Here is a 26,089-nt window from a genome sequence, read left to right as displayed (position 1 = left end):
GGAGTTCTATAGTTTGGGAGTCATAATTAAATTCTTGAACCCGATCTATCACGGAGTCTCCGTACGGCGTCTGTAGGTTTTCGTATAAAAGTAGCATATACATATATATATGAAACTAGTCCTAAATCATACTCCCGACAAAACCTTGTAAGTCAAATAAGACATCCGATAGACCAAATAGGAAATGCACCCGGCGAATGACGTGCATCGAGGTTGGACCTTCCCGTAGTTTAGAGTGGCTCTGGGGACATTTCACGTCCCCACATTGTCGAAACTTCCTTTAATAGGACCGGAAGTACTGGAAAAAGTAACATTTGACATTTTATCTTATCCTCTCTATATACAACCTTGAAAATAATCATGTCTATCGGCGTCGCTATCATCGGGAGTGGTACGCAGTTCTCATGTACACTTTAAGTTGTATTGACTAACATTTCAATAGGTCTCTTTGCGAAAGAGCAGCACCTAGTATGACAAACTTCCCAATGGGATTATCATCTATATAATATACTTTACTAACTTATCACACAGCCCGCTGTCCAAGCTGCTTCAAACTTCGAACTCAAGGCCATCTATTCTCGGTCCTTGAAGTCAGCCCAGGACCTCGCTAGCGGCACCTCTGAGGTTGATCTCTACTCCGAAGACTCAGGCTCTGGAAAGTCCTATGCCGATATATTGGCTCGTTCAGACATCGGCGCTGTGATCATTGCGTACGGAATCCCCATTTCTCTAGATTCCGCTTAAACAACAGGCCGAAACACTAACTCTTGACTCGACAGCCTTCCTATTCTGGTTCAGCCGGAGTTCATCAAGAAAGCACTTCTCGCTGGCAAGCACGTATTGTCTGAGAAGCCCATTGCTAAGGATGTCGCCACTGCCCAAGAACTTTTGAAATGGTACAAGAGTGAGATCGATACCAGCAAGGTCTTCTGGGCCGTTGCCGAGAACTTCCGATATATCACCAAGTTCCTCTTCGCGGCAGAGCAGGTCCAAAAGTTGGGCAAGGTTCAGAACTTCCGCGTGAACGTTCACAGCCTGATGGATGTGAAGAACAAGTACTTCCGTACGTTCAGTCCCAGTTGAGGCTCTACATGGAGGATCTTACGGAAACTGACTATTTGAACTAGACACCGCCTGGCGCAAGACTCCTGAGTACCAGGGTGGATTCCTTTTGGACGGTGGTGTGCATATGACTGCTGCGCTGCGCCTGATTCTAGGCCCCACGGAGCGTCTGAGCATTCTGTCGGCGCATTCGCAGCTGCAGCAATCATTCCTCCCCCCGGTTGATACAGTAGATGCTGTTGCGAAGACTGAATCTGGTGCTACGGGTGTTATCTCTTTGTCGTGGGGATCGTCATTTAATGATCAGATTTTCGAGGTTGCTTGCGAGAAAGGCGTCGTCACCTTGAACTTTGATGATGTGACAGTCAATGGCGAGAAGCACCATGTTGAGTTTGATGGCAGGGGCGTTGTGACAGAGGTGGCAGAGTTTGCAAACTCAATTCTGAGTGGAAAACCTGACAGCAGACAGTCTCCCGAGGAAGCGTTGGCCGATCTTGAGATCTTGGAGCAGATGTTGCGGAGTGGCGAGAAAGATGGCGAGAAGGTCCAGTTGCATTTGCAGTGATATTTAAATGCTATATAGAAATCATTCTAGAATCAAGCGTCATAGATGCATAAATGCATAAATGTTCAAATATATTGAAATCCTAGCATGAATGCGTAGCATAAGAAAGATAGAAGGGACCATGAGGTACAGTATAGAACATCAGATACTGCCCAAATAGGAATAATAGGGCTAGTGCTATGTCAGCCCTAGGCTGACATAAGTGGTCTACTTTCGCTTAGTTCGCCCAAAGCGCACTAGTGTGGGTCTCCCACTCTGCTGCGGGAGAACCTGAGAGAGAAGTTTTCGAGATTGAACTCCGACCCGACAACTCTCGAACGCCCGGCGAGACCCAGCAATACCGACAAGGTCAGTCACCAAATGCGCATGATATTCGACACAGTCACTAATTTTGATTCCAGATGGCCGCCGCTAAGCAGCACATCCCTATCGTGAAGAAGCGTATGTTCCCGATCACCTGTTCCATTCCTTTTCGTGCCCGTGCCCTGGATACCATCGCCTTTCGATCGTCGACCAAATGAAACAAAGCAAGCTCAACAAGATGCACCAAACGAAGAGAACGACTATTGGAGGATGCTATGAAAGAAAAAATAATAATCAACATCGGTCTTGGATCGAAGGGCGACATTATCTGCAGGGCCACGGAGGCCGAAGAGGGCACAAATTATTGACATTCACGATTGGAGGACTAACATGAACCGCAATTAGGCACGAACCGCTTCAACCGTCACCAGTCTGACCGGTTCATGCGCGTTGGCGCCTCGTGGCGCAAGCCCAAGGGTATTGATAACTGCGTTCGTCGCCGTTTCAAGGGCCAGATGGCCATGCCCTCCATCGGTTTCGGTTCCAACAAGAAGACCCGCCACATGATGCCCTCCGGCCACAAGGCTTTCCTCGTCCACAACACCAAGGACGTTGAGCTCCTCCTCATGCACAACCGCACCTTCGCTGCTGAGTACGTCCCACGCCATCTAGCAGAGCGATCTTATTCGCTCTCTATATATATTTCTGTTGCTAATAGGTTTTACAGGATCGGCCACGCCGTCTCTTCCCGCAAGCGTGTCGAGATTGTCGAGAAGGCCAAGGCTCTCGGCGTTAAGGTCACTAACGCTAAGGGTCGTGTCACCACCGAGGCTTAAATGGAATAAACCCAGTTTGTTTCCTTTTAGTTCGGATTGGTGTGGGTCGGGGTTTTTGTATGGCGATACTATCTCTCTGGCGATAACGAAATTTAAGGATTGTGCATGGCATGTCCGGCTCGGGCCCTGTCATAGTGCCGGGCGCTGTGAAGCGAGAGAATTGTTCTCTGAAATGACAACAAAAATTGCAAAAATCCCTTTGGTTCATTCCAATACATTTCAAGGCAGATTCAAATCTGCGTACATGTACATCTATGGATGTGTAGTCTAGTCCGTGGACTGGTGCAGCCAAGCAAAATCGTAACCCTAAAAAGTGAATTTCCCCAACATCTGATACATCTTATAAATCCTATAATCTACTCTACATATTCAACATGAAACCCCCCTTTACCTATCGATCAATATAGGGTCAATATATATGCACACGTTTCAGATCATCGGACCCACATTTTATGGTGACGTACGCAACAAAAAGTCTTGAGGGTTCCGAGACACGGACATAGCACAGCAGGATAAAAACAAGGATCGGGATACATTTTATTGGTACGCATCATAGATTTGTGTCTCGTGTCTGCTAAAACACTCGGGAATAAATGTGCAACTGTGGATGTCACCTAATGTACATAAACTGGAACCTGCATCACCTAGCCAGCCCCCACGCGCCTATCATTTAACTACTTCGAGACCCCCCTCCTGAGGATCCTCTCAACTTCCTATTTTGTACTTAGGTCTCCATCTGGATATGGAGATCGATCCTCTTATATCCATCAACCCCCTCGACCCTGTTCCTCTTTACCTCTAGAGTCCTACAACTCCAACCCCTCAACATGCCCTCAGTCCCGCCCCGATATGGTCGCTGGGTACTCATTCTGGCCCCAGTAATCCTGATCCTCCTAATCCTCCAATTCATCCACGCCGATTTCGGCTCAAATACCACGCAGGACGTGATCGAACCCGCCGCAGGTCTAACAATCGAAGCACACAATGAAACCGCAAAAACCGAACATGTACCATCATCCTGTCCAACAGAAACAGGAATGGATGAAGTGCTCGTAGTGATGAAAACCGGCATCACAGAAGCGCAACACAAAGTCCCCGTCCACCTCAGGACAACCCTCCGCTGCGTCCCGCACAAGATAATCGTCTCCGACTTCGAAGAAGACATAGCCGGAACACGCACACACGACGTCTTCCTCAACGTCTCCGACACCCTCAAACAAAGTAACGGCGATTTCGCCCTCTACAATCGCGCCCGCGAAGGAGGCCGCACAGCCCTAACAGAACAAGACCACACGAAAGTCGAAAATAGCGCCTCTGGCATGACCGATAACCCGGGCTGGAAATTGGACAAGTGGAAGTTCCTCCCGATGATTCATACCGCGCGACGCGAGAAGCCAGATGCGAAGTGGTTCGTGTTCCTCGAAGCAGACACGTATCCGATCTGGCCGAATGTGCTCGGGTGGCTGGCGCATTTCAATCCCGAGGATAGACTGTATCTAGGGAATCAGATGCAGATCGGAGAGAATCTGTTTGCGCATGGTGGGTCAGGCTTTGTGCTTTCGCATGCTGCTATTCATGCTGTGGCGGATTTTCATAAATTGCATATTGATGAGTGGGATGCCATCACTGATCAGGAATGGGCGGGAGATTGCGTTCTTGGCATGGCGCTTGATGCGGCTGGTGTTGGGCTTACTTGGTCTTGGCCCCAGGTTACAACTCAGTCGGTTTGGGAGCAGGATATGTTGCATGAGGCGTTTGGGAAGACGCCTTGGTGTTTTGCTCCTTCGACTTTCCACCATATGACGCCGGCGGATGTGGATCGGTTTTGGGAATTCGAGCAGCAGTGGTTTGCGGATGTGAGTTGCTTTCCTTTTTCCCCTTTTTGGATACCCCGTATTCGGATATTATGATATCCATCTCTCTGTAATATGTGAACATGTCACTGACAAACCCTAGACAAACTCAAGCGTCCTCACATACAGTGACATCTTCCGCAATCTCATCCGTCCAACCCTCGCAGACCACCTAGACAACTGGGACAACCTCGCGAGCGCCGGTGACGACAAAGAAGATTACAAGGGTCCCGCGACGCCCACTTCTTTCGCCGCCTGCGCGGATTACTGCGCCGCAGACCCAAACTGCGTCCAGTACCGTCTGACAGCCGACATGCGCTGCACAACGTCAGACGCGGTACTGCGCGGGAAGCCCCAACCAGGCACGCAGTCAGGGACGATGTTGTGGCGGGTTGATGCTGCGGTGGGGCGGATAGGGCAGTGTGAGAAAGTGACGTGGGTGACCAGCTAGATTTTTGGATTTCGAGTGGCGTCTGTTTTATCGTTGGGATACATTACTAGGCGTTGAGCGTTGAGCGTTATGTTTTGGTCTGGTTCGGTTTTGCATAAGGTTGAAAGATACCGGCATTTATAGCATTGGCTGGGATGGTAGACAAATTGGTAAAGAATTATATTGAACATGCTGTTTATTGGGAAGTGGATGGTGTGCCGTACGGGATCTTGAGTTGTGTCAAGTTGTAGTTTGTGTAGGGAACAATTCAGGTGAGAGTCGATAAGGGAAGTCAAACTTTCCTGGGGAATATGGCTCTTTAGACGAATGGTGCCTCCGAACTCTTCCTATTCGAGATTAGTATGGACTTGTTTCTTTGTTCGTGGTATCTCGAGGCAAGGATGAGACCTCGGTTGTGAAGGAAGAACAGGAGTGATCGGCTTTCGGCTTTGGTCTCAAAGTGCTGGAGCTTGATGTGTATTGAATGGAATGGTTAGCAAGTCCCATAATATCGCGTTTACATAATCTGTAAGGGAAAGGTCAAATAGGGATTTGGACTATCTCGGGCCTCTGATACAACACATATATATATGGACTCTGGGTTTACAAGTGGTATGCTATGCGACTGAATTTTGATAGATTGCACATATCTTTATATCACTATAATACTTCTAAAAGCAGAAAATCTCTATGCACTATACAACATACGTACTGGATTTTCTCTAGGGCTTTCCTATTTGATCTGTCGCTTTTATGAGAGTTCAGGCTAACTAAGTAAGTTCAGGCTAAGTACATGTGTCAGCACGGAGTCAAGTGATAGTCAGTCACGTGAAAACTGATGCTTGCTTAGTGTTCATTGGATGATCTCCCGAGGTCTGATTGCTTAGTGATGCTTAGTGCCACGACTAGTTAACTTGACAGTTTACCTCGCCTCACATAACCAAAAATAACACATATCTATCCACAAGGGTAATGCTCTTTCCAAGTACAATAAGATGGATGCCAAAATATCCACAGAAGGAGATCTAATCACAGTCCAACGTGCCTACGAAGAAATTCATACCCATCCTGTACAGCTTTTGCTGCCTGCAAATCATCTTTGTAAGATGGGTAGAGATTGAAAAGGCGCTCTGCACCGTCGAGAATGCGGAGGTCTGCAATGACGTTGCGTTGTCGCAGTGCTTCAAAAGTTCTCACCGCCTGTTTCCAGAGAATAAGATCGTCTTCCGTGCTGTGAATGATGAAAGTAGGGGTGGTATATGCACCACGGCGTATCTGAGCCAGTGGGCTCACAGCTTGGATTTATACTTGGGTTGGCTCAGGGAGCTCATCGCTAGACCTTACCCCTGAGTGTCTTGACAAGCCATTTAGCAAAATCCGCAGCGTATGGCCCTTCCAGTTCATGTGCAGCGCGATCAATGACCGGTCATCGCTAGGTGCCATCCATCCATCTAGAGCCCGCCTCGACTTCGGTGGGTTATAGGCCGTGATAAGTTGTCGTGCACGCCATGCAAAAGGTCGTGTTGCATAAGTGTGCTCGGTGATGCACTATCCCCGAAGGAGAATTTGGCTCGCTCCAGAACGGATCCTCATAGTCCAGTGGACAGTAAAACACCAGAGTGGCGTCAAGAGGTCGGATTGTCCTCAGCGACGATGTAAATCCCAGTGTAAGAGCGAGATGGCCTCCAGTAGACCAGCCAATCGCCACAACACACTCGCCATCAATAGCAATATCACGACGCTGGAGTGGAAGACGGGGCAGAACAGTACGTGCCCATGCAAGAGCGTCGTATACATCGATCATTGGGCCCTCCGACAAGGTGATCTCCGGACACAGTCGGTAACCTATACTGACAGGAAGAAAGCCGTGATCGAGTAGTGTTTCAACTTGCGAGGGGCGGATGTCCTTCCGCGACAGCATGATATGACCTCCTCCGTGGATCATTAGAGCTGAAAATCCATCATGTTAGTCAATCAAAGACTCTTTTTTTCTTTTCTTTTTTTCTTTTAGCAAGTTTGCAGTTCTCTCACCAACTGGAAGCCTCTTGTCGCGGCTGACGACAATTTGAGGATAGTAGATATCTGCCATGAGGGAAAGGTCTCCCACTCGTTTGAACTCGACCGTCTCTGTCGTAGTGTGAATGACATTAGAGGGCGAAGCAACAATGACACGGAGAATGCTCGATTCCTCCATGACGCCTGCCGTCCAGTCCACCCACTGGAATCCTGATCGCGTGAGACATTTCCTCCACAAGCTTTCGCTCGCCAATGCGTGTTGACGATCATCTTCGAAGCGCCACCATCCGTCAAGGAGACCAAAGACAAGGTCGAACCAGAATAAGTTTCGACTGAGCTCCACCAGACACAGTAGGCCGTTTGAATGCAGCAGTTTGTTGACATTTGTGCACGAGACGGTCAAATCTTTCGTGGCATGGATAAAATTCGTTGAGATAACGATATCGTACTGATTCTGGTACTGTGTCGGTGGGTCTTGCCCGATGTCTATAACCGCGTAATGGAAAAAGCTGTGTTGCGCAAACGTTCGCCGTGCAGCCGCCACCAGCGAGGCCGAGATGTCAGTGAATGTGTATTCGAATTCTTTTCCAGTGGTGATGAGAGCCTCCACAAGCCGTTTGGTGGTTCCTCCTGTGCCTGCGCCAAGTTCTAAAATACGGATCGGTCTTCTTTCACCAAAGGCTTGAAACACGCCCACAAGATACTGTGTCAAGCTCAGGGTGCCACTTTCGAACATAGGGGCGTTGGTGTAGACGTTTTCCAGCAAGGCTCTGGATTTGATAATGCCAAAGAGTATCTCCAGTGGGTCGGCTTTCCTGGAAAGACATTCGGCGAGTTTGGAGCCCGTGGATGCGAGTAGAGTGTGCTCAAATGCATGCTGCGGGAACTTCGAGATGATCCACTCCAGCAACTTTTCAGGCTGCTCGAGGGGCGCTGGTTTCTTGGTCCGTCTGAATTGACCGGAAGCGTTGCATTCGATCAGGCCCTGTTCTTCCAGTAACTTATAGATTTGGTTCTTCACCGGATGCTGACCCAGTGTGTCCGATGTTGTCCTTGACCGACCCAAAAAACAGTTCATGTTCGCGTTGGGGCCCTCCGAACGCCTGGCGCACACTTTCGCATTCTATTAGATCGCCTACAGGCGTTCCTTGAGAATTTTTTGTCAGCTTAATCGTTGTATTTGCATGGTGACGGGGAGTAGATTACCTGTTCCATGTGCTTCAACATACGTGACATCTCTTGGATCAACTCCAGCCGTCGATAGTGCCTTCCGGTACAACGAGGTCTGGGACGCTGAAACAGGGACCGTGATGGGGCCGCAATTCATCGCCTGATTGACAGCCGACGCTCTGATAACCGCGAGAACGGAGTTATCATCAGCAATAGCCTGAGTAAGGGTTTTAAGCACCACTACTCCGACCCCTTCTCCTCGACAGTAGCCGTTGGCGCCTGCATCGAAGGCCTTTGAGGCGCCATTATGACTCAGAAAAGATGCCCCAGCAATGTTTTGATACAAAACCGGGCTAGTAATCACGTTCACGCCTCCGGCCACAGCCATGGATACCTCTTTACTTTTCAAAGCCTGATTATTGTGCGGTTAGCTGTTGATAAATCCCTAAATGTATCTCATCTTGATTACTTACATTAACCGCGGAGTGAATTGCTACTGCCCCCGAGGAGCACGCAGTGTCAAATGTGATCGATGGGCCGGTCTATCCAAAGTGATGACTGACTCGACCACTTATAAAGGCTCTCAGCGACCCGACTGCAGAGAATGCAGTAGTCTCATGGGAGTTGATATTTTCCAGAAAGGGATCGAGTTCAGGGTCAGGCAGAGTGAATTCACGAGTACGAAGGGGCATAGCGGTCAGTGATAAATAGACTGTATTTTGTTAATTTTCGTCCAAATTAGGAATTATTGCTTGAATTATAAACCGCCTTTTATTTATCCCTATGCCCCTTCGTAGTGGGTTATCATCTTTACTACTTTTCCAACCATCGTCTAAGGCCGAGGAAGATTTTGGTGACATTTTACCCAGTCATCTCATATGCAATTGCCCTATCCAAGCCTATCATGATAAACGCGCACAAATTGGAGCGACAAACATTTCGGCGGAGCGGTCTCCCAGCCGTTTCCCTACTCTGCTCTACTCTGCTCTACTCGGTGCCACTCTGTTACACGGCGACGTTTACTCGGGGCCACTTCCTTGAGTTAACACGGATTATTCGAAATTCGTATTATATACATGACTAACAAGGAGGAACAAGATATCACGAGCAAATACGTTTCACTGAATACTTTGACGCCCGTATTGAGATCAGGACTGGGAACTTGGGCGTATCTCATCTGATTACGCCCCAGGGAATACTTCAAAGGCATAGGAATATTTCAAATCCCTTTGAAGATGGCATCTTCAGAGCCATGGTTATTTGAAGTTACTCAGTGGACTCAGACCTTCGTGGTACTGCTGTTATCTTCGGTGTTCGTTCATCTCTTCCGGACTTATAGGCAACTGAGACATGCCCCGGGACCTTTCTGGGCCCGGTTCACCAACATATAGCGTGTTCTCTGGGTGAAGACGAAAAGGGCCCATGAAATACATCATGCGGTGCACAAAAGGTATGGTGAGATAGTGCGCTTCGGTCCAAAGATGATTTCTCTCGCGAATCCGGATTGGATTCCCACTATATACCCAATCCGCCCAGGATTTCCTAAGGTTTGTGTCAACAACAACCCAACTCGCTAGCGACACTTTCGGGGCTGATTGAATTACTTTGCAGAGCGATTTTTATAGAACCCTCATGCCTTACACGAAGACAGAAGGGGCCTTACCGGCCGTTTTCAACACCCGGGACGAGGAGCTTCACAAGAGAATCAAATCACCGATAGCACCGCTTTTCTCCTTGTCAAATGTCCTCCGCCTCGAGGAGTTTGTTGACGAGGCTATTCGGGTGATGGTTCAACAGCTAGATGAACGTTTTGCAGAGACTGGAAGATCTTTCGACCTGACTGACTGGTTGCAGTATTTCGCCTTTGATGTGATGGGAACATTGACATTCTCAAAGAGATACGGATTCCTTGAACAGGGAGGAGACGTGCACGAAATGTTGGCTACCATCTGGAATTATATGAAGACAGCCGCACCGGTAGGACTAAGCCTCTGCTTGAGTTTCAGAGACCAGACTGACACACGGTGGCACTTTCCTTGCATAGATGACACAGATCCCCTGGTTTGATGATATCTGGTATAAAAACTCGTTTATGGCCATGTTTCGCAGAACTACTGGCTTCTCTATCCTCAGCATTGTCGGCAAATTCATCGCCGAAAGAAGAGAAGCACTCGAATTCACCCGGAAAGGTGAACTTGACCTATGTGGTCGGGATATGCTGTCGCAGTTCTTCGAGATCCAAGCGAATGATACGTCCCTTCCAAAGTGGTAGGTATTGACTCCTCGTTGCTGTGATGTGCCTTTAACACGTCCGCGTAGGTGTGTTACTGCCTGGACGTTTTCCAATGTCATTGCAGGCTCTGATTCCACGGCCGTCGTCCTGCGAACCGTGTGGCACAACCTCCTTTCTCATCCGGAGACGTTGGATCGCCTTCGAGAGGAGCTTCGGGACGCAGAAGCAAAGAACCCAAAAGGGTTCTCGAAACCTTTCCCGTCGTGGAGGGACATTGCGGATCTTCCCTATCTAGATGCCTGTATCAACGAAGCAGTGCGGCTGCATCCTCCTTTCTGCCTGCCATTTGAACGAGTGGTTCCTAAGGGTGGGATAATGGTTGACGAGATATACATACCAGAAGGCACCGTTGTCGGAATGAGTCCGTATGTGGTTAACCGCCACAAGCCCACCTTTGGAGAGGATGCCGACCTTTGGAACCCATCCCGATGGATGGTTCCCCTGGAACACAAACGAAAACTAGAAGCCAGGGTCTTGACTGTGAGTGTCCAAAGTGGCTTTTACATTATTATTACTAGGAATGACTGACAAGGGTGTGCATATAGTTCGGGGCCGGAAGGCGTGTTTGCCTTGGTCGTCAGATTGCGTTGCTGGAAATGAAGAAGATCATCCCCGTACTGGCGCTTCGATATAAGGTACCGTCATGGGCCCGTTCTACAACCACTCGGATTTTCACAGCACTAATGGAATTCAGTTTGACGTTCTGGATCCGCGGAGTTATCAAGTGGAGAATGCTTGGTTTTTCCGACAATACGGACTTGATGTCAGGATCAATCGGTATGAAGAGAATATCTCGACGGATGGCCCCTAGTGACTTGTTTGTATAAGACTGAGTTGGCTGGATACATTATCATGGTTATGCCCCGAAGTTCGTAGATATGTTTATGAAGTGTACCCAGTTTCCTCTTTGGTCTCTGATGACATCCCTGTCAAACTATATGCTTTAGACACTTAAGATTGCGCAAGTTCCATTTGCTGATCTCTAAACAAGATATAGCATCAGAGCTTAAACCGATTGCTGGCCAACTCAAAAGTTGAGCATTACACTAAGGGGTGCGGAGGGAAAATTGGTTAGAGGTAAGTGCCGACTCCAGGTGAATGTGGGAATGTGCCTTAAATGCTGTCCAATGGCTCGATAAGACTGTGGATTTTGTGCTGGTGGCAAGTAAAATAGATATCAGGGGGTGCCGAGTAAAGTACGGAGTAGAGATCAAGAGGTCCCGAGTAATTAGCGGTGATGAGAAGATCTTGTGTCTCTGATTGGCTTGGGATTTAAAACATGCCGGAGCACCGACAAGGTTGAGTGATTATTGAAGTTGAAGAAAAGAGATTTGAGCAGGTGGTTCGGAAAATAATCTGCAGTTCTGATTACTACTAGCCAAATTTCTTGGACTTCTTGAATAAGCGATACAGTTGACACAGTTTTCGACATCGTAATATAAAGTTTCATATAAAAAGGGAAAAAGAAAACAGAAGACGGCATAAGTTCGCCCTAACAGCATACCAATATTATCTTTACGCTAGTCAAGAGAAGAAATGATCGAATCCTCCTATCTGGTGCCACCAAAGACGCCGCCACCACTACAAATTCCACCGTCAACCGCCACTGTAACAGTGAGGGTGATAGACTCGTGGGTATCTCTTTGTCATCCCATATATCCCCTGTTGACAATACGGCCCCAGGACAACTTCTCTCTTCCTAAACCCCCCGTTGTTTTGGCAACCGGAGATCAAAGGGCTCCACGGCCTGACGGTTTCGGACTTCTGCTTTTTAGTCTCGAATGGCAATCGACATGTGCTGTTCGACCTCGGCATGCGCGTGGACTGGGAGAATTACGCCCCCAAGGTGGTCCGCCTGATCCAACAGACGACGCGAGTCCATGTTGAAAAGAACGTAGCGGGGATCCTGGATACGCAAGAAGGATGGCTCCAGGATGACCCTGTCGTTCGGAGCAAGGATATCGAAGCCATAATTTGGTCGGATCATCACTTCGATCACATCGGGGACCCGTTCACATTCCCAGAGTCCACTGACTTAGTCATGGGCACCGGAGTACGGTCAGTTTGTTGGCCGAAATATCCCACCAATCCGGACTCGTTGGTCTTGGACCAAAATATCCAGGGCCGCCGTGTGCGGGAAATTAGTTTCACGGGCAGCTCGCCTCACCACCGCCGAATTGGCCGTTTTGATGCATTTGACTTCTTCGGAGATGGTTCATTCTACCTTCTCGACGCACCGGGCCATCCGGTGGGACATATGATTGGCCTGGCGCGGGTCACAGCGGCAGATGGGCCGGATGGACAGGACTCCTACGTCCTCATGGGCGCAGATGCCTTCCACCATCCCGGTGTCCTCCGGCCCACTAAGTACCTGCCCATACCTACTCTCGTAGAGCCATCACCAATACAGCAATGGTCGACATGCCCCGGAGACTGGCTGCAGCATCTCCATCCCCATGGGAGCGCTACAGAACATTTCCTTAACGTCTCCCCCGTCCTCTTTCCAGAATTCGACGCAGCGATGGACACGGTAAAGAAGCTACAAGAGCTTGATGCTGTAGATAATATCCTCGTTATCTTGGCTCACGATGAGACCTTAAAAAAGCATATCAAGATGTTTCCTCACCGGATTAACGACTGAATGTCCACTGGAGTTGCCGCACAGACAAGGTGGCTCTTCTGTGGAGATTTTGAAGCATCCATCAAGTAGAGAGTGGAAGTGGTGTGTGTTCATCCGTCTGGGAGACCGAGGAGGATGGGTAATGAAAAATAGCTCAGAGATGTTCAATTGCCAATGCGTGTAAAGTAGTCACACTATTTTATAAAGTCACTTCTCTCACAATGTAACAAAAGTCTTTTTCCGAATCCTCTCGCCGAACCTGTAAAGGAGAAACGGCAATGGGCACATAGCCAAAGCGATAAACGTCAAGACAGAATTTCCCCAGCCCAACCCTAGGGTTTTGTACATGGGACCACCCGCCAAGGGAAGAAAAGCGCCAATGATAGATCGAAGAACGATAGTTGCAGCGATGGCTGAGGCTGCGTACTCTGTATATGCATCCACCAGGTAGGTGGAGACGGCTGTAAAAGCGTTGACCATGCCTAATCCCATAAGGGAGGTGGAAATAATAGGCGATATCCAAAGCACATCTTTATTTGCCGCCCAGCCGTACCAGAAGAGCGAGAACGGGATCATCCAGCACGACAAGAATAAAGGCAGCAGGCGATATTCGGGCTTGGAGAAGCCATGTCGGTCCCTCAGCCATTGGAATACCATATCGGAAGTCAGGCTCTGAAAGATCATACCAACAATGGAGCCGACTCCAATTCCCAGATAGATTAACCCTACATCTCCAGAAGAGAAATGGTAGACATCCAGGAAGACGGACGGGAAGGTGGTGAAGAGGAGGTACAGGTATCCGTAAATCACGGCAATATATAAGGCTAATAGAGACACAATCGGCGAGTAAAATGGCATCTTCATGGGACGGAGAATAGAGAACATAAAAAGACTAGAGGTAGGTTGCCCAGCCTCGAGGGTAGACCGGATGTTGCGATTCCCCGTCTGCCTTTGCAGAGATTTCGTCTTTCTCCGAAGCAAAGTGTACGGGTGAGTTTCGCGCAGGCAAATCACGGCAAGAATTGAAAAGGCGCCAGCTCTTTTTTCCCTGTCAGGAAGTGCCTAGATACACAAGCTAGTGAGTCAAAGGATGGACTTACCAATATAGCAAGCACCCCAAAACGTCCATCTCCAGCCTCTTGACTCTACCAAATATCCGCCCGCTGTCTGTCAGTATGCTCCAGGCGTCAGGGGACCAATTCTGGGGAGATACGCACCTATGGGCGCTATCACCGGTCCAAGGACAGGACCGAGCACCCACGCACCCATTGCTAGCCCGCGGTTCTTTGAGGGAATAATATCCGCGAGATCCTGCTCCGATGAATAATGGCGCACTGCCAGCCGCGCCGGCCAGCAGACGACACACCATGAAGCCCGGAAGGTTAGAAGCCAGGGCACACGCGATGGTCATGAGGAGGTAGAGTACATTGCAGACATGGTAGACGATGTTGCGTCCATATAATTCAGACAGAGGGGCCAGGATCATCGGTCCAAAATCATACCCAAGAAGGTAGACCGAGACGACGAATGTACTCAACTCATCATTCTGCGGCTGCTGGAATTCCTCCATGATCTGGGAGGCAGCTGGTGCTACAATTGATGAACCCAGTGGCCTGGGATTTGTCTTTACTTTAGTTCCCGAACTACTGACGAAGGGGGCTTGGGAAGTAGTCTCATATGTTAAAATGGTGAGCAGTGCCGCGGTGATGGTGATAGCGACTTTCTTTCTCATAGGCCAGTTCATCGGATTTATGGGATCATCTGGGCCTTCCCAATCGACCACATCGGGGTTTGGTGGACTAAGGGATTGAGGCCATACTTATATCGCACATTATCTTCCACAGAACCTTCTGGGTGGGTGAAGAAGACTTCAGGGTATGTATATGGGCGAGGAGAGACTTTGTTAGGCTTGTGACCGCTGGTGGCTTGCGTCCGCCTATTCCATACAAACAGCATGAGCCCAGGGATGTTGCACTATAAATACTGGGCTTGGGCTTCAATTGTGGGGCTACCGCTGTGATCAGTCACTCAGTCACGGTGAAACTAGTTACCTGGTAACCAGCCCCAGAGAAAATGTACCAGTTTTCTCGGACCGCGTTTGTAAGGGGTCGGTCACTCGATTATTTGTCATTTCACAATTACCATGGCCTACGGGATATGCATTCTGCAGTAATTCCATGTACCGCAGTGGTCCACAGATGGTTCCCATCATGGCGCTCCTCGAGCGTCCCAAGGCTTTACTAAAAGGCGAATAGAGGGTACATGAACTGAAGGTAAACGCAAAGACTTGATGGTATAGAGCTCTCAAACGTAAGTAGCATTCATTCTAGCCGGTTTCTAAGCTATCGAAGAATGTAACGTTCTTGATCGCCCGCAGATCTGCGGCCTGCCTAGGGCTTCCCACCACGCATCATCTTGGAGAGACTCTCGAAGGCAGTGCGACGAGTGTCCACGATCCCGTTGAATGTGTCTACTGGCCCAATACTACCAATTACAATCTGATCTTTGCCCTCGGCCAGCCCCTGATAAACCTGCTGCGTGAATGCGTCCAAGGGCATTCCCAACTGGCGACCCGCATCCTCGCCCATGTAGTCGTGTAATTCCGCTATAGCCAAGGGTCAGCACTGAAATATCAACATTATGGGGCCATGGTTGCCTTACTCTGGACTGGTGGAGGGGAAATCTCGACCACTTTGGTGTTCGAGTGCCGCAGCTGCTCCCGCAAACAGAGAGTAAAGACGTTCAGGGCGGCCTTCGATGCCGAGTACGCCGGAAGCGTGGCGGCAGGCACGATGGCCAAGTTCGAGCCGGTACTAATACATCCGTTAGCTCTTGCCGCGGATTGCGGCCGGGTAGGCGTCTTACAAAATGAAACTAGTTGGGTTCGGGTTCCTCTGAAGATATGGCAAAAGGGCATGGGTGAGAGAGATGAAGCTGGAAAAGTTGATCTTCACTTCCAGGTGGAACGCCGTCAGATCAAATTTGTCGAGATCTGTCAGATCGTATGGGCTTTGCACCCCGGCATTAAACACAATGGAATCAATATCCGGCGATTCCTTCATCACCCTATTTGTTGTCCATCACCCCGTTAGTATGTGGAAAGCCCCGGGTGAGGACCTCGGGAAAGACACCGTACTTTGTGACAAAATCTGGAATCTTGGCCAACTCTCCAATGTCGAACCGCTCGCCTTTCGCATGTGCAGCCCCGAAAGTCTGTACGAATTCATCCAGACGGTCCTGCCGCCGACCCACGGCGGTGACCTTTGCCCCCGACTCAATTAGACGGGTCGCGAGGGCCTTACCGATTCCAGCTGTCGCGCCGATAACCAAGAAATGCTTGTATGGGAACGCCATTCTCTAAGAAAGCCGGGGTCTCAGGCGTAGTTGATTTGGCACTGTAGTAGGGATGTATTAGGGGGAGAATTACGAGCTTGCGGTGGGTCGCTGCGCTGTAACCGTTTATTTAAGAAGCACCTCTTAGCGTCGCATATTGCAGCCACTAGAAGCTTATATAGCCAATAGTTGCGGGGTTCGGTCTTCGGTCTTATCTTTCTTGTCCCCGAGAAAGTCCAGACCAACATCAGCAAATGGCCTCGCGCTTACTCGGTGACGTTATGGCTAGCTTTGCATGGAATTTCCTGCTCTTTGTCAATTTATCAACGCCTAATAGGTGGACATCCCTACAGCGACTGTGTATCCTTTTGAGATGACGCAGGTGATTCAGGGCTGTTCTCTTACTCGTGATCAGGTCAAGTCCAAGGATATCCACCAAGTCTTGTGAGAATCGACTCCCAGGTCAGATTCACATCGACACCAAATGGATTCTTTGGTCCCCTATAGGTTGGTCACCCGGAAAGTCGGGAACCTGCACCTGCATACACTACGATATAAGCATTGCACATCGATACAAAGATGGATATCTGGGAAACTAGGTGGATGGTGAATACGTTTCTTTCTCTCGGCTTTGTTCGAAGATTGGAATGTAACCTGCGACTTAGCGGGCCTAGGTCAGATTGACACGAGCAAGAGCGTCCCTTGACGTCGAGCGTGCATTAGTGCCACGGAGCGGGATTCGGCTGTACGGTAGTGCGCCATAACATATTGTTGCCTGTAGTTTATAGTGCATTTGTAACATGTATTTTATACTTACACTACGGAGTAATATCGCGGCACACTGGCGGTTTTAGAAACTGCCGTGACTGGCTTAACTCGGGGACCCCGAGGGTGGCGTCCAGGGGGCGCACCTGACCATTACAATGTGAGAATACGGAGTACCAGAAGGATGATAAAGTACAAGATCTCTGGGTTCAGACCTATAGAATACAGAGGAATTACATATGACAATCTAGATACAAAATACAGGCAAGCTCAAGAGCAAATGTCATCATGGCGGTCGGCAGTGATTCGGGTAATAAATTGCATTTCAGGCCAGTTGACATGGAGACATCGGCGCTATAATATACCGCGCATACAGGACGAGATCCTGGACCTCAACAGTACCGAAAGGGGGCCAGCAATATGGCGTAATGGTAGAATGTCAGGCACCCCGCTAGGAAGGAAGAATATTGAGAGCTATAATTGTCTGGAGAAACATCGGGGGCAAGGGTAGTTCCTATGACTCGAAATATCTGCCAATCGACTCTGAAGTTCATCCCGAATTACGAATCTTTGTACGGAGTAGCAGGGGTTATATGCCCGACCCCTGGAATTACTTATGTGCGGGCCTCTTTTGGGCCAAAGACATTCCGAGTTACCCGCCAGGAAAACGTGGTCAACAGGCAGTTCGAGCTAAGCATTGGAGCCAAGAATTCGACCAAAGATAAGCATTTATGCATTAACTTTCTAAAGGTCGGACTCTTTTGTAACTCCACCAAGAAATCTAACAGACCAGAGTCTAACCCACACCTCTCGTGGGAGACACCTACTACTACATGTTTTATACTTATAGAATCAGTAACCCCTTATAGTCGAAGGTTTCTCAATTTCATCCATCATTCAAAAAAATAAATACCCGTAAGGGCTCAATTCTATAAATATCATTTAATTTCTCCACTTCGCTCCGTAATAATTTCCCTCTTCTTCCCCAGAGATAGAGCGGCTTAGCCATCTAGCTCAATATCAAAGTCTTCATCTGTATGATAGTTTTAGCGTTAGTAATAATTTCGTTAGTCTATCTATAGACAGGATAGATGATAGAATGAAAGAAAGGAAACTAGATAAGAAATACCAACCTTGTGGGTTGTGGTAGGCACGGCGGCGGCAGGTGGATATTGCCCGGCTAGAGGGCCGGGGTGGAAGAGGGGCAGTTCGGGTCCCACCGTAGGCACCGCGGCCGCCCCCACGGCCACGGCCACGGTGGCCACCATCACGGGCACCCTAACCACACGGCCACCCCGCCATCCGTTATGACCACCTCCACGGCCGAAGGGGGTACTGGTCATTGTAGTGGGGGGAGGGGGGCGAGCCCCAACCCGGGCAATTCTATCGCCAAACTCCTCTTATACCATATATATGTGAGTAATCTGACACCGATATATTAATGGACTAGAGGATGATCGGCTGGAGGATGATAGGCTGGATGATGATGGGCTGGACACATTGATGGGCATTGTAAAGAGTATGCCCGGGCACATTCTCCCACTCGGCCAAAAGACCATTATATCAGAGCATGAGCTCTGATATGCCCGGGACCAATATATATAGTAGCGCACATAGTTTATCCGTGACAACTATCTCCCCCTTTTAGAGGCATGTCCCCATGCCTAGTACTAGTCTTCCCTACCTTCTAGAGCCTAGTATATCTCACTATAGCAGGACCAAGAAAAGCAGAAGAGGAACGCGAACCGGACCAGAATCGGTACCGAGTTTATGACGAGACATCAGAGCCAAACCTCCTAATCGAACGGGAACTCTTGCATATGGGTGTGTTACGGTATAAGTCTGATGGTGGTAAAGATGATCATACTACTATGGTTTGCTGTTGTAACTAAGATGGATATGTCACACGCTTATATAATAATGTTGAGAGCCCGTCATTCCTCATTACATAAGCTGCTCCATAGTCCATATTACCTCATCGTACTGCTTAGTAGCTCTCTCCCAGAGGGGCCCGTCACAGGATACCAAGCGACTGAACAAAGCCGTTAGGGAGTTTAGCCTCCGAAATAGCATGCTCACAAGTAGCCCGAAAGTTATGCATAGCACCGTGCCACGCGGCCACCGATTCCTCATGATCCATGAGTCGGGCACGTTTCGATGCTTTGATAGTAAGGTCGTCCCAGCGATGACGGGGCACGTCGGACTTCAGGAACAGCACGAGCGGTACGGGGAAGCACCCAAGTATCATAGGCAGAGAGATCGTCCTTCGGAAACGAACACCACGTTGGCAAAACAAGGAGGATGATCGGCTGGGGACATTGACGGGCTGGAGACGATGATGGGCTGGGGGTAAGTGATATCTTACGGCAATTGCAGCGTCGACCTGACACTGGAGCAAAGGCAGAAGAATATCTGCCTGCAGCTCGTGTCGACGAGCTGGGATCTGTGCCTCAAGGGCACCCTAGTCGGCCTTTCTATTTGTTAGTGGTATGTCCTATCTGCATACACGATAGAGCTTACCTCCTTCTCCCCCGCCTCCGCCTCCTCTCTCTTTCGCTTCTTGGCTTCTTTTTTCCTCTACCGGAAGGCCACATTTCGGGCATGATTTGGCCCAATTGCCCCCGGTCGGAGCGGCGGCTGCTCCCCGGCGTCCATCATGTAGATAGTAGAAAGCTTAAGTTGGATGGGGAGGCTCCGTAAGGGGAATCTGTAATTTTTGTAAAAAAAAACGTAAGGTACCTACCGTAAGCGCCGGTAAAACCAATCATGATAACCCCATGATAAACAAGCAAAAAAAGAAAAAAGAATTGCAACCTGTGGGAATCGAACCCACGCTACTTTCGTAACTAGAATGCTCACTGTATTCAGTGAAGAGGAAGATCTCTTGAGTCTAGCGCCTTAACCGCTCGGCCAAAGTTGCTGAGGGACATAAAGTGAAGCGCATTAGAATGAATTATTAAATAAAGCACATTGGAAGAACTCACAAGGGAGCTTTCGTTGAAGTGCTGAGGGAGAGATATGTAAAATTGTAAAGAGTCTCTGGTATTCAAACTATGAGAAGCAGGGTATTTATACCCTGATGGAAATGATGAACAAGCGGTTAGTCTGATAAATAAATATAAAGATAGTCTGCCTAGGTGAAGACGGTCCGAGGATAGTCTGATTCTAATGGCTTCCTTGAAATCTTGTTATTAGGATAACCTGGATAGGCTACCACCTTCTATATACTATTGGTCTTCTTATTCTTCTCTCACACTTCTCTCACATCTCATATTACTCTTCTCTCACTTCTAACACTTCCCTTATAATCGTTACTTGTATATATATATATATATAGTATAGGAAGGATTTAGCACCAAAGGTGTCTACGTAAGGGCTTGACCTCCCCCCCCGTCTCTTCGATTATAACTAGCACTACCCTATCTAGCTGTGGGGGCGGCCGCGGTGCCTACGGTAGGACCTAAATGGCCCTCTTCCATCCCGGCTCCCTAGCCGGGCAATACCCACCGTACCTACCACCACTGACGAAGTTGGTATGTCTTATCTAGTTTCCTTTCCTCCATCTCAAGTTCCCATCATCCTCAAGCCCATCATCCATCATCTGTTTTATTTATAGATAGACTAAAAAAATTATTACTAACATCAAAACTATTATATAGATGATAACTTCGAGATTGAAATTGATGGACCTGAGCCACTCAATCTCCAAGGAATTGGAAAGGCAGACCTTGATATAAAAAAAACACCAACTCGGGCTCTGGCCCCTTTAAGGCGTTATAGTATTTATACATTTGAGCTATCAAGATGATTTATAAGGTCTCTGTCATAGTACTTCAGGTACTGTAGTTTTCTGCCAGTATAAAGCTAAGCCTGATTGAGCCATATACTCTAAAAATCAGGCACGCGCCTATTGGGCGCTCTACCCCGTCGCACCGGGTCTTAAGATTTCATTCTGACCAAAGTGGCTCGTATAGGATTTGCTGGAGTGCTCTGGAAAACTAGACCGGTATGGAGTGGAGACCGTTTTTTTTACAGGAGAGAGGTAGATGTCCACGGATTTGTCTCCCAACTTGGTAAAAAAATGAAGCCAAAAAAATACAAGCCGGTAGATATTCCTGGATTTGTGGTGACTAGCGACCCCAAGTTATGATAGCTGTTAGGTGAATCTACCCCATAGGCTATGACTCTTCTATGAGTAACTGGCGGCAAAATGATATTTCGCCGAACCGTTCAAAGTATCCATTCTAATTTTTTCACAGATAATTGAATATAAAATCCAATGTAAAAAAAATCACTGACATTCAAACCCATTCATCTCATCATGTCCCTCACCTTCGAATGTATCCCCCTCACAGTCGAAGGTGTCAGCCTCAACCTATCAGCGGTCCATAGCCTCAACTCAACCCCACCAATCCTCTTCCTCCACGGCTTCGGTTCGAGTAAAGAAGATCTCGCCGATCTAAAAATCCAACCATCCTTAAAAAACCATGGCTTCATTGCCTATGATGCACCCGGTTGCGGCCAATCAGTCAGCAACAACGTCTCCGCAACAGACATCCCGTTCCTCGTGGCGACCGCCGAAGCCTTCCTCACGCGCTTTAATATAGACAAATTCCACCTGATAGGCCACTCAATGGGCGGCTTAACAGCCCTCCTTCTCGCGAACCAGAATCCAAACCGTGTCCTCAGCTTCGTGGATATCAAAGGCAATCTCGCACCAGAGGATTGCTTCCTCAGCCGCCAGATTTTCATGTTCCCAGCCGATGACGGAGATGCATTCATGGATGCATTTATTGAGCGCACGCGCACATCAGGCTCATTTGCTAGTGCTATGTATGCTAGTACCCTGCGCGTCCGGGTCCGGGCTGGTGCGGTTCGGCCAATCTTTGAGTCTATGGTGCAGTTGACTGATCATGGGGACTTGATGGATAAGTTTCTGGCACTGCCGTGTCCGCGCATGTTTATGTTTGGGGAGGAGATGCGTGGCTTGTCGTATCTGCCGTTGTTGGAGAAGGAAGGTGTTGAATTGGCCGATATTGTGGGCGCTGGGCATTTCCCTATGTATTCTAACCCTGTAGAGATGTATCGTCGCATTTCGGGGTTCTTGGATCGATGTGGGTGAGATTAATACTGTACATAGATAGAATTAGAGATAAATATAAAGTTGACATACAGATCTCCTCACCCCCAGGTAGGCAATACTTCATACTTAGTAAGAAGCCTTTTTGTTGCTGTACTTTGTACATAATTTACTAACAAATGATTATCCGGATATCACCTGGATATTGACGGATATTTACATAAACAGAATTATCAATCGTATATTGCGCGTATATTGCGCTTCCCTAATGAAATCGGCTCAACCGAGTGCGGCATTTGAGTGGCCTGAGGCCTATGCTCCAGGCACACCACATTACCATGAGATTCATTCGCATTTGATTAAGTCATTGTGACCTGATTTGCTGGGAGATATGTATCCATGGATGATTCAAGGGGCCCCAGTACATCACGCGGCGTGTTGCCCCATTCACCGAACATAACCCCGGATCAACCGGAATCTGCGATTGCAAGTGTTCAATTGCAAGTGTTCAATCACAATTGGATGCTCCATAGTTTGGCGAATGAATTATTAGTGGAAAGTACACGGTCTCCGATGGAGCTCCGCTGAACTAACCAAAAACAGTGCGGCACATTCCCTTTCGGGCCATTATCTGCGTGTCAGCAAATTCGGCTGCAGATACAAGCTTTTGCCGAGGTTTATGTGGATCTCCGGTGGAATGGGGGCTGACCTTAGTGGCCAGTCATAGAGGTCGTACAATAACGAAGCTTTGTTTTCCGAAAGATGGAGCCATGTTACATCTGACGAAATTGTGGACAGATAACTGATTGTTGACATATTGGACAGACCACTAATTGAGAGTCACGAGAAAGGTCATACGTAATTGAGATATCCAATCCTAGTGCTTATGGCACATATTGGCATTTCTTGTCCACGATAGGCTTGTTTATCTGTTTTCAGGGTATATGAAGACCGGTGTTGTCCTCGGAGATTCCCATTATTTTTCATGCATCTCTCTCTGAACTTACTTTAATCAATCATAGTCTGTGATTGTTCCTATCATGGCGGATAAGATCTCCGGCGCCGACATAGGTGCCGATGCTCATCTGGACGAGGGAGAAAAGATGGATACCAAGGAGGGCACCGTCTCTGTTGCTCACGAACCCCCGGCTGCCTTTATCGATGGCAACCGCTCCATGTACTTGGATTCTAGCATCACCTTTGAGAACTATGTCTACTGGGCCAAGCGATCGCGCGAGGTTGAGAAGCATATTTCAACTGACGATGCGGGATTTGCGTACTGGAAAAAGAGGCTTTTTAGTAAAAGGTCTGACGTCACAGTACAGAACACCTCTACCATCACTGAGCCCAACGACAAGCATACCATCAAAACGAATGGTGATGGCACAGGCGATGGTTGGGGCATCACTGAGACCGAATGGGAACAGGCACAACGGGCTGGGCGAACTGCAACCTGGGGTTCAATCTTCTACCTCATTACCACCGACATCCTCGGACCGACCAATGTCCCCTGGGCGATCAGTCAGATGGGCTACGGACCAGGAGCTGTTCTTTACACTGTTTTCGGAGGCATGGCTGGTTACTCCGGCATGCAACTGTGGAGGATCTTCGTCGGTCTCGACTCGACTCGATTCCCGATGCGCAATTATGGCGATGTGGCTTTCCGCGTCTTTGGAAACTGGGCGCGTATTCTTGTGAACGTCCTACAAAGCTTCCAGTTCTTCCTTAATGTGACCCTGCTCATTGTAAGCAACGGACAAGGACTGGCGCAGATGGTCGTCGGTGCCAATGGCCAGGGGTTCCTGTGTTTCATCGCTGCCGAGGTTGTCTTCATGGTCATTGGCTTTGTGCTCGGGCAGATTCGTACCCTGCAACGCCTTTCTTACCTGGCCAACATCGCGATCTGGTTGAATGTTATTGTCATCATCATGACCATGGCTGTGGTTCACCAGTATCCCCCGAACTACGAAGCCTCGTTGACTAGTTACGAAACCCCAAAGGGACCTGTGAAAACGAGCGGTTACTGGCCCGAGGACTCAACCCTCAAAAACAAAGTCAATGCTATGATGAACGCTGTTTTCGCCTATGGCGGTGCAACCCTGTTCAATGAGCTCATGGCTGAGATGAGACGGCCATATGACTTTTGGAAGGGCTTTATCATTGCTGAGATATTCATCTACGTTTGCTACCTTATCTCGGGCATGGTTGTGTACAGTGCGCAGGGCCAATTTACATTCAATCCTGCTTACCAGGGTAAGCCATATAATATGCAAGGGAGATTTTGAGATTGCTAAAAACTGCAACAGGTATTCCAAATTCAGCCTACAGGTTCCAGACCTTAGGCAACGCCATCTCATTCATCACCGGCGTCATCGCAGCACTGCTATATGGTAACATTGGTATCAAAGTCTTCTATAACGTCGTGCTGCGCGATATCTTCCATTTCCCGGACTTGAACAGCCGAACAGGCAAGTTACTGTGGATTGGCCTCGGTAAGTTATATCTAGTTCACTAAACCTCCATCTGAACTAAATCATTGATAATACCTCTAGCACCTGCCTACTGGGCTCTCGCCTGGGTGATTGCCGCCGCGATCCCCCAAATCAGCAATCTAACATCCTTCGTGGGAGCCGCCTGCATTCTACAGTTCTCTTTCACGTTCCCACCGTTGTTGCTGGTTGGGTTCAACGTCCAGAATGATGCCATACTCCCCGAAGAGGAGTTCAATTCGGCAACTGGCCAGACACAGCGCTTGGATAGTGGAATGAAGCGGTGGGTTAGAGGCTATAAGAAGAAGTTTGTGTGGAACACCTTTGATGTTCTCTACGCGATTGGTGCGTTGGGCGCGGCTGGTCTGGGAATTTGGGCTTCGGTTACTTCCATGCACCAGCAATTCGCAGAAGGTAGTCTGACCCCTTTCACTTGTGCGAACCCGGCTGGATAATTCGAGGTTTATGGTTGAGTTACAGCGCTGGGGGGTTGCTTTGAACACTGACAAATTTCATCAGTCAATGGGTGCTTTTTCGAATTCTTGTGTTTTCATATTTCTCTTATAGACTTCAACATCTCTTAATAAGTCCTTTTGCCTCTGTCCGCTCGCCGATATGTACCCCGATGCACTATAATTGAATGCTCATTTCATCGTTCGCTCTGTACTATATTCATATTTAGGATGTAAATAAAAAAAATGAACACTCTCGGACTATGAACATAAATCGTAGCCAAGGGAACGCATTAAGAGGCCCGGTAAAGGTAAAGGTGCTTTTAAAAAAAAAAAAAAAAAAAAAAAAAAAGACTTGCCATTTTTAGAGGTTTCCTAGGTGAAAATGAAGATATATAGGTGGTTGTAGATACTTTGCTTGCCAGGTTGCCGGAGGGTGAAGATGTAATGAAAGTTGGATACTAGATGTCATAAACTTGATAAAAATGACTAGCTAGGCTTATGTACCTAGGTAGAATTACGTACTTATGGAGCAAGTATAGTGGGCGCGGGTGTGGAAACTCGAGCAACGAGTCGAGCCAGGCCCGTACCACCTCCGGCCAGTTCACATTTGGAAGCATGTTTAGTCTTAGCGACGCCTATTGTGGCCGTAGTTCGCCCCTCGGAGCAACTTCGCGTAAGTGTAGCGCGTGGACGCTGTGATGGACGAATCAGCTCGACGCGTTTGTTATAATGAGTACCGGCGCAGTGCTAGGCCGGTTTCCGGTTCGGCTATTGCATAGCCAAAAGAGAGTATCCCGCTAGAAGTGAGTCGAGGAGGCC

The 26,089-nt window shown here is 48.4% G+C and overlaps 11 protein-coding genes across 11 annotated transcripts; 6 read left to right on the top strand and 5 right to left on the bottom strand.

The window, feature by feature from the left end:
- Positions 1–360: 360 nt before the first annotated feature.
- On the top strand, positions 361–2,766 carry N7517_011377 (uncharacterized protein; the record flags this gene model as incomplete). The annotated part of the gene is made up of 9 exons (XM_056729100.1): positions 361–391; positions 443–468; positions 532–710; positions 780–1,063; positions 1,128–1,606; positions 1,868–1,975; positions 2,029–2,068; positions 2,336–2,582; positions 2,658–2,766. The coding sequence occupies 9 exons, from the start codon at positions 361–363 to the stop codon at positions 2,764–2,766; spliced, it is 1,503 nt and encodes a 500-aa protein (XP_056574915.1).
- An 827-nt stretch (positions 2,767–3,593) lies between these two features.
- Positions 3,594–5,070, top strand: N7517_011376 (uncharacterized protein; the record flags this gene model as incomplete). The annotated part of the gene is made up of 2 exons (XM_056729099.1): positions 3,594–4,622; positions 4,723–5,070. The coding sequence occupies 2 exons, from the start codon at positions 3,594–3,596 to the stop codon at positions 5,068–5,070; spliced, it is 1,377 nt and encodes a 458-aa protein (XP_056574914.1).
- A 1,008-nt stretch (positions 5,071–6,078) lies between these two features.
- Positions 6,079–8,623, bottom strand: N7517_011375 (Type I Polyketide synthases (Type I PKS); the record flags this gene model as incomplete). The annotated part of the gene is made up of 5 exons (XM_056729098.1): positions 6,079–6,324; positions 6,394–6,597; positions 6,665–6,999; positions 7,081–8,117; positions 8,295–8,623. 5 exons carry the CDS (start codon positions 8,621–8,623, stop codon positions 6,079–6,081), a joined length of 2,151 nt encoding a protein of 716 aa, XP_056574913.1.
- Positions 8,624–9,716: 1,093 nt separating this feature from the next.
- N7517_011374 (cytochrome P450) lies at positions 9,717–11,339 on the top strand (the record flags this gene model as incomplete). The annotated part of the gene is made up of 6 exons (XM_056729097.1): positions 9,717–9,782; positions 9,847–10,212; positions 10,280–10,503; positions 10,555–11,008; positions 11,074–11,163; positions 11,223–11,339. 6 exons carry the CDS (start codon positions 9,717–9,719, stop codon positions 11,337–11,339), a joined length of 1,317 nt encoding a protein of 438 aa, XP_056574912.1.
- A 725-nt stretch (positions 11,340–12,064) lies between these two features.
- On the top strand, positions 12,065–13,169 carry N7517_011373 (MBL fold metallo-hydrolase; the record flags this gene model as incomplete). Its single annotated transcript, XM_056729096.1, has 2 exons — positions 12,065–12,159; positions 12,212–13,169. The coding sequence occupies 2 exons, from the start codon at positions 12,065–12,067 to the stop codon at positions 13,167–13,169; spliced, it is 1,053 nt and encodes a 350-aa protein (XP_056574911.1).
- A 195-nt stretch (positions 13,170–13,364) lies between these two features.
- On the bottom strand, positions 13,365–14,718 carry N7517_011372 (uncharacterized protein; the record flags this gene model as incomplete). The annotated part of the gene is made up of 3 exons (XM_056729095.1): positions 13,365–14,196; positions 14,249–14,311; positions 14,366–14,718. 3 exons carry the CDS (start codon positions 14,716–14,718, stop codon positions 13,365–13,367), a joined length of 1,248 nt encoding a protein of 415 aa, XP_056574910.1.
- Positions 14,719–15,538: 820 nt separating this feature from the next.
- Positions 15,539–16,502, bottom strand: N7517_011371 (oxidoreductase, short-chain dehydrogenase/reductase family; the record flags this gene model as incomplete). Its single annotated transcript, XM_056729094.1, has 4 exons — positions 15,539–15,753; positions 15,810–15,961; positions 16,014–16,214; positions 16,285–16,502. 4 exons carry the CDS (start codon positions 16,500–16,502, stop codon positions 15,539–15,541), a joined length of 786 nt encoding a protein of 261 aa, XP_056574909.1.
- Positions 16,503–18,247: 1,745 nt separating this feature from the next.
- Positions 18,248–18,589, bottom strand: N7517_011370 (uncharacterized protein; the record flags this gene model as incomplete). Its single annotated transcript, XM_056729093.1, has 2 exons — positions 18,248–18,279; positions 18,376–18,589. The coding sequence occupies 2 exons, from the start codon at positions 18,587–18,589 to the stop codon at positions 18,248–18,250; spliced, it is 246 nt and encodes an 81-aa protein (XP_056574908.1).
- Positions 18,590–19,260: 671 nt separating this feature from the next.
- On the bottom strand, positions 19,261–19,901 carry N7517_011369 (uncharacterized protein; the record flags this gene model as incomplete). The annotated part of the gene is given in 4 exon segments (XM_056729092.1): positions 19,261–19,572; positions 19,612–19,707; positions 19,767–19,823; positions 19,839–19,901. The coding sequence occupies 4 exon segments, from the start codon at positions 19,899–19,901 to the stop codon at positions 19,261–19,263; spliced, it is 528 nt and encodes a 175-aa protein (XP_056574907.1).
- Positions 19,902–21,567: 1,666 nt separating this feature from the next.
- N7517_011368 (alpha/beta fold hydrolase) lies at positions 21,568–22,368 on the top strand (the record flags this gene model as incomplete). The annotated part of the gene is made up of 1 exon (XM_056729091.1): positions 21,568–22,368. One exon carries the CDS (start codon positions 21,568–21,570, stop codon positions 22,366–22,368), a length of 801 nt encoding a protein of 266 aa, XP_056574906.1.
- Positions 22,369–23,366: 998 nt separating this feature from the next.
- Positions 23,367–25,270, top strand: N7517_011367 (Amino acid transporter transmembrane; the record flags this gene model as incomplete). Its single annotated transcript, XM_056729090.1, has 3 exons — positions 23,367–24,579; positions 24,633–24,818; positions 24,879–25,270. 3 exons carry the CDS (start codon positions 23,367–23,369, stop codon positions 25,268–25,270), a joined length of 1,791 nt encoding a protein of 596 aa, XP_056574905.1.
- Between the last annotated feature and the right edge of the window lie 819 nt (positions 25,271–26,089).

Source organism: Penicillium concentricum (genome assembly GCF_028827145.1).
Source record: "Penicillium concentricum strain IBT 3081 chromosome Unknown utg000006l_segment0_segment0, whole genome shotgun sequence".
NCBI lineage: Eukaryota > Fungi > Ascomycota > Eurotiomycetes > Eurotiales > Aspergillaceae > Penicillium > Penicillium concentricum.
Note: the sequence above shows the minus strand (reverse complement) of the source record. Positions and strands in the feature narration are given on the sequence as shown.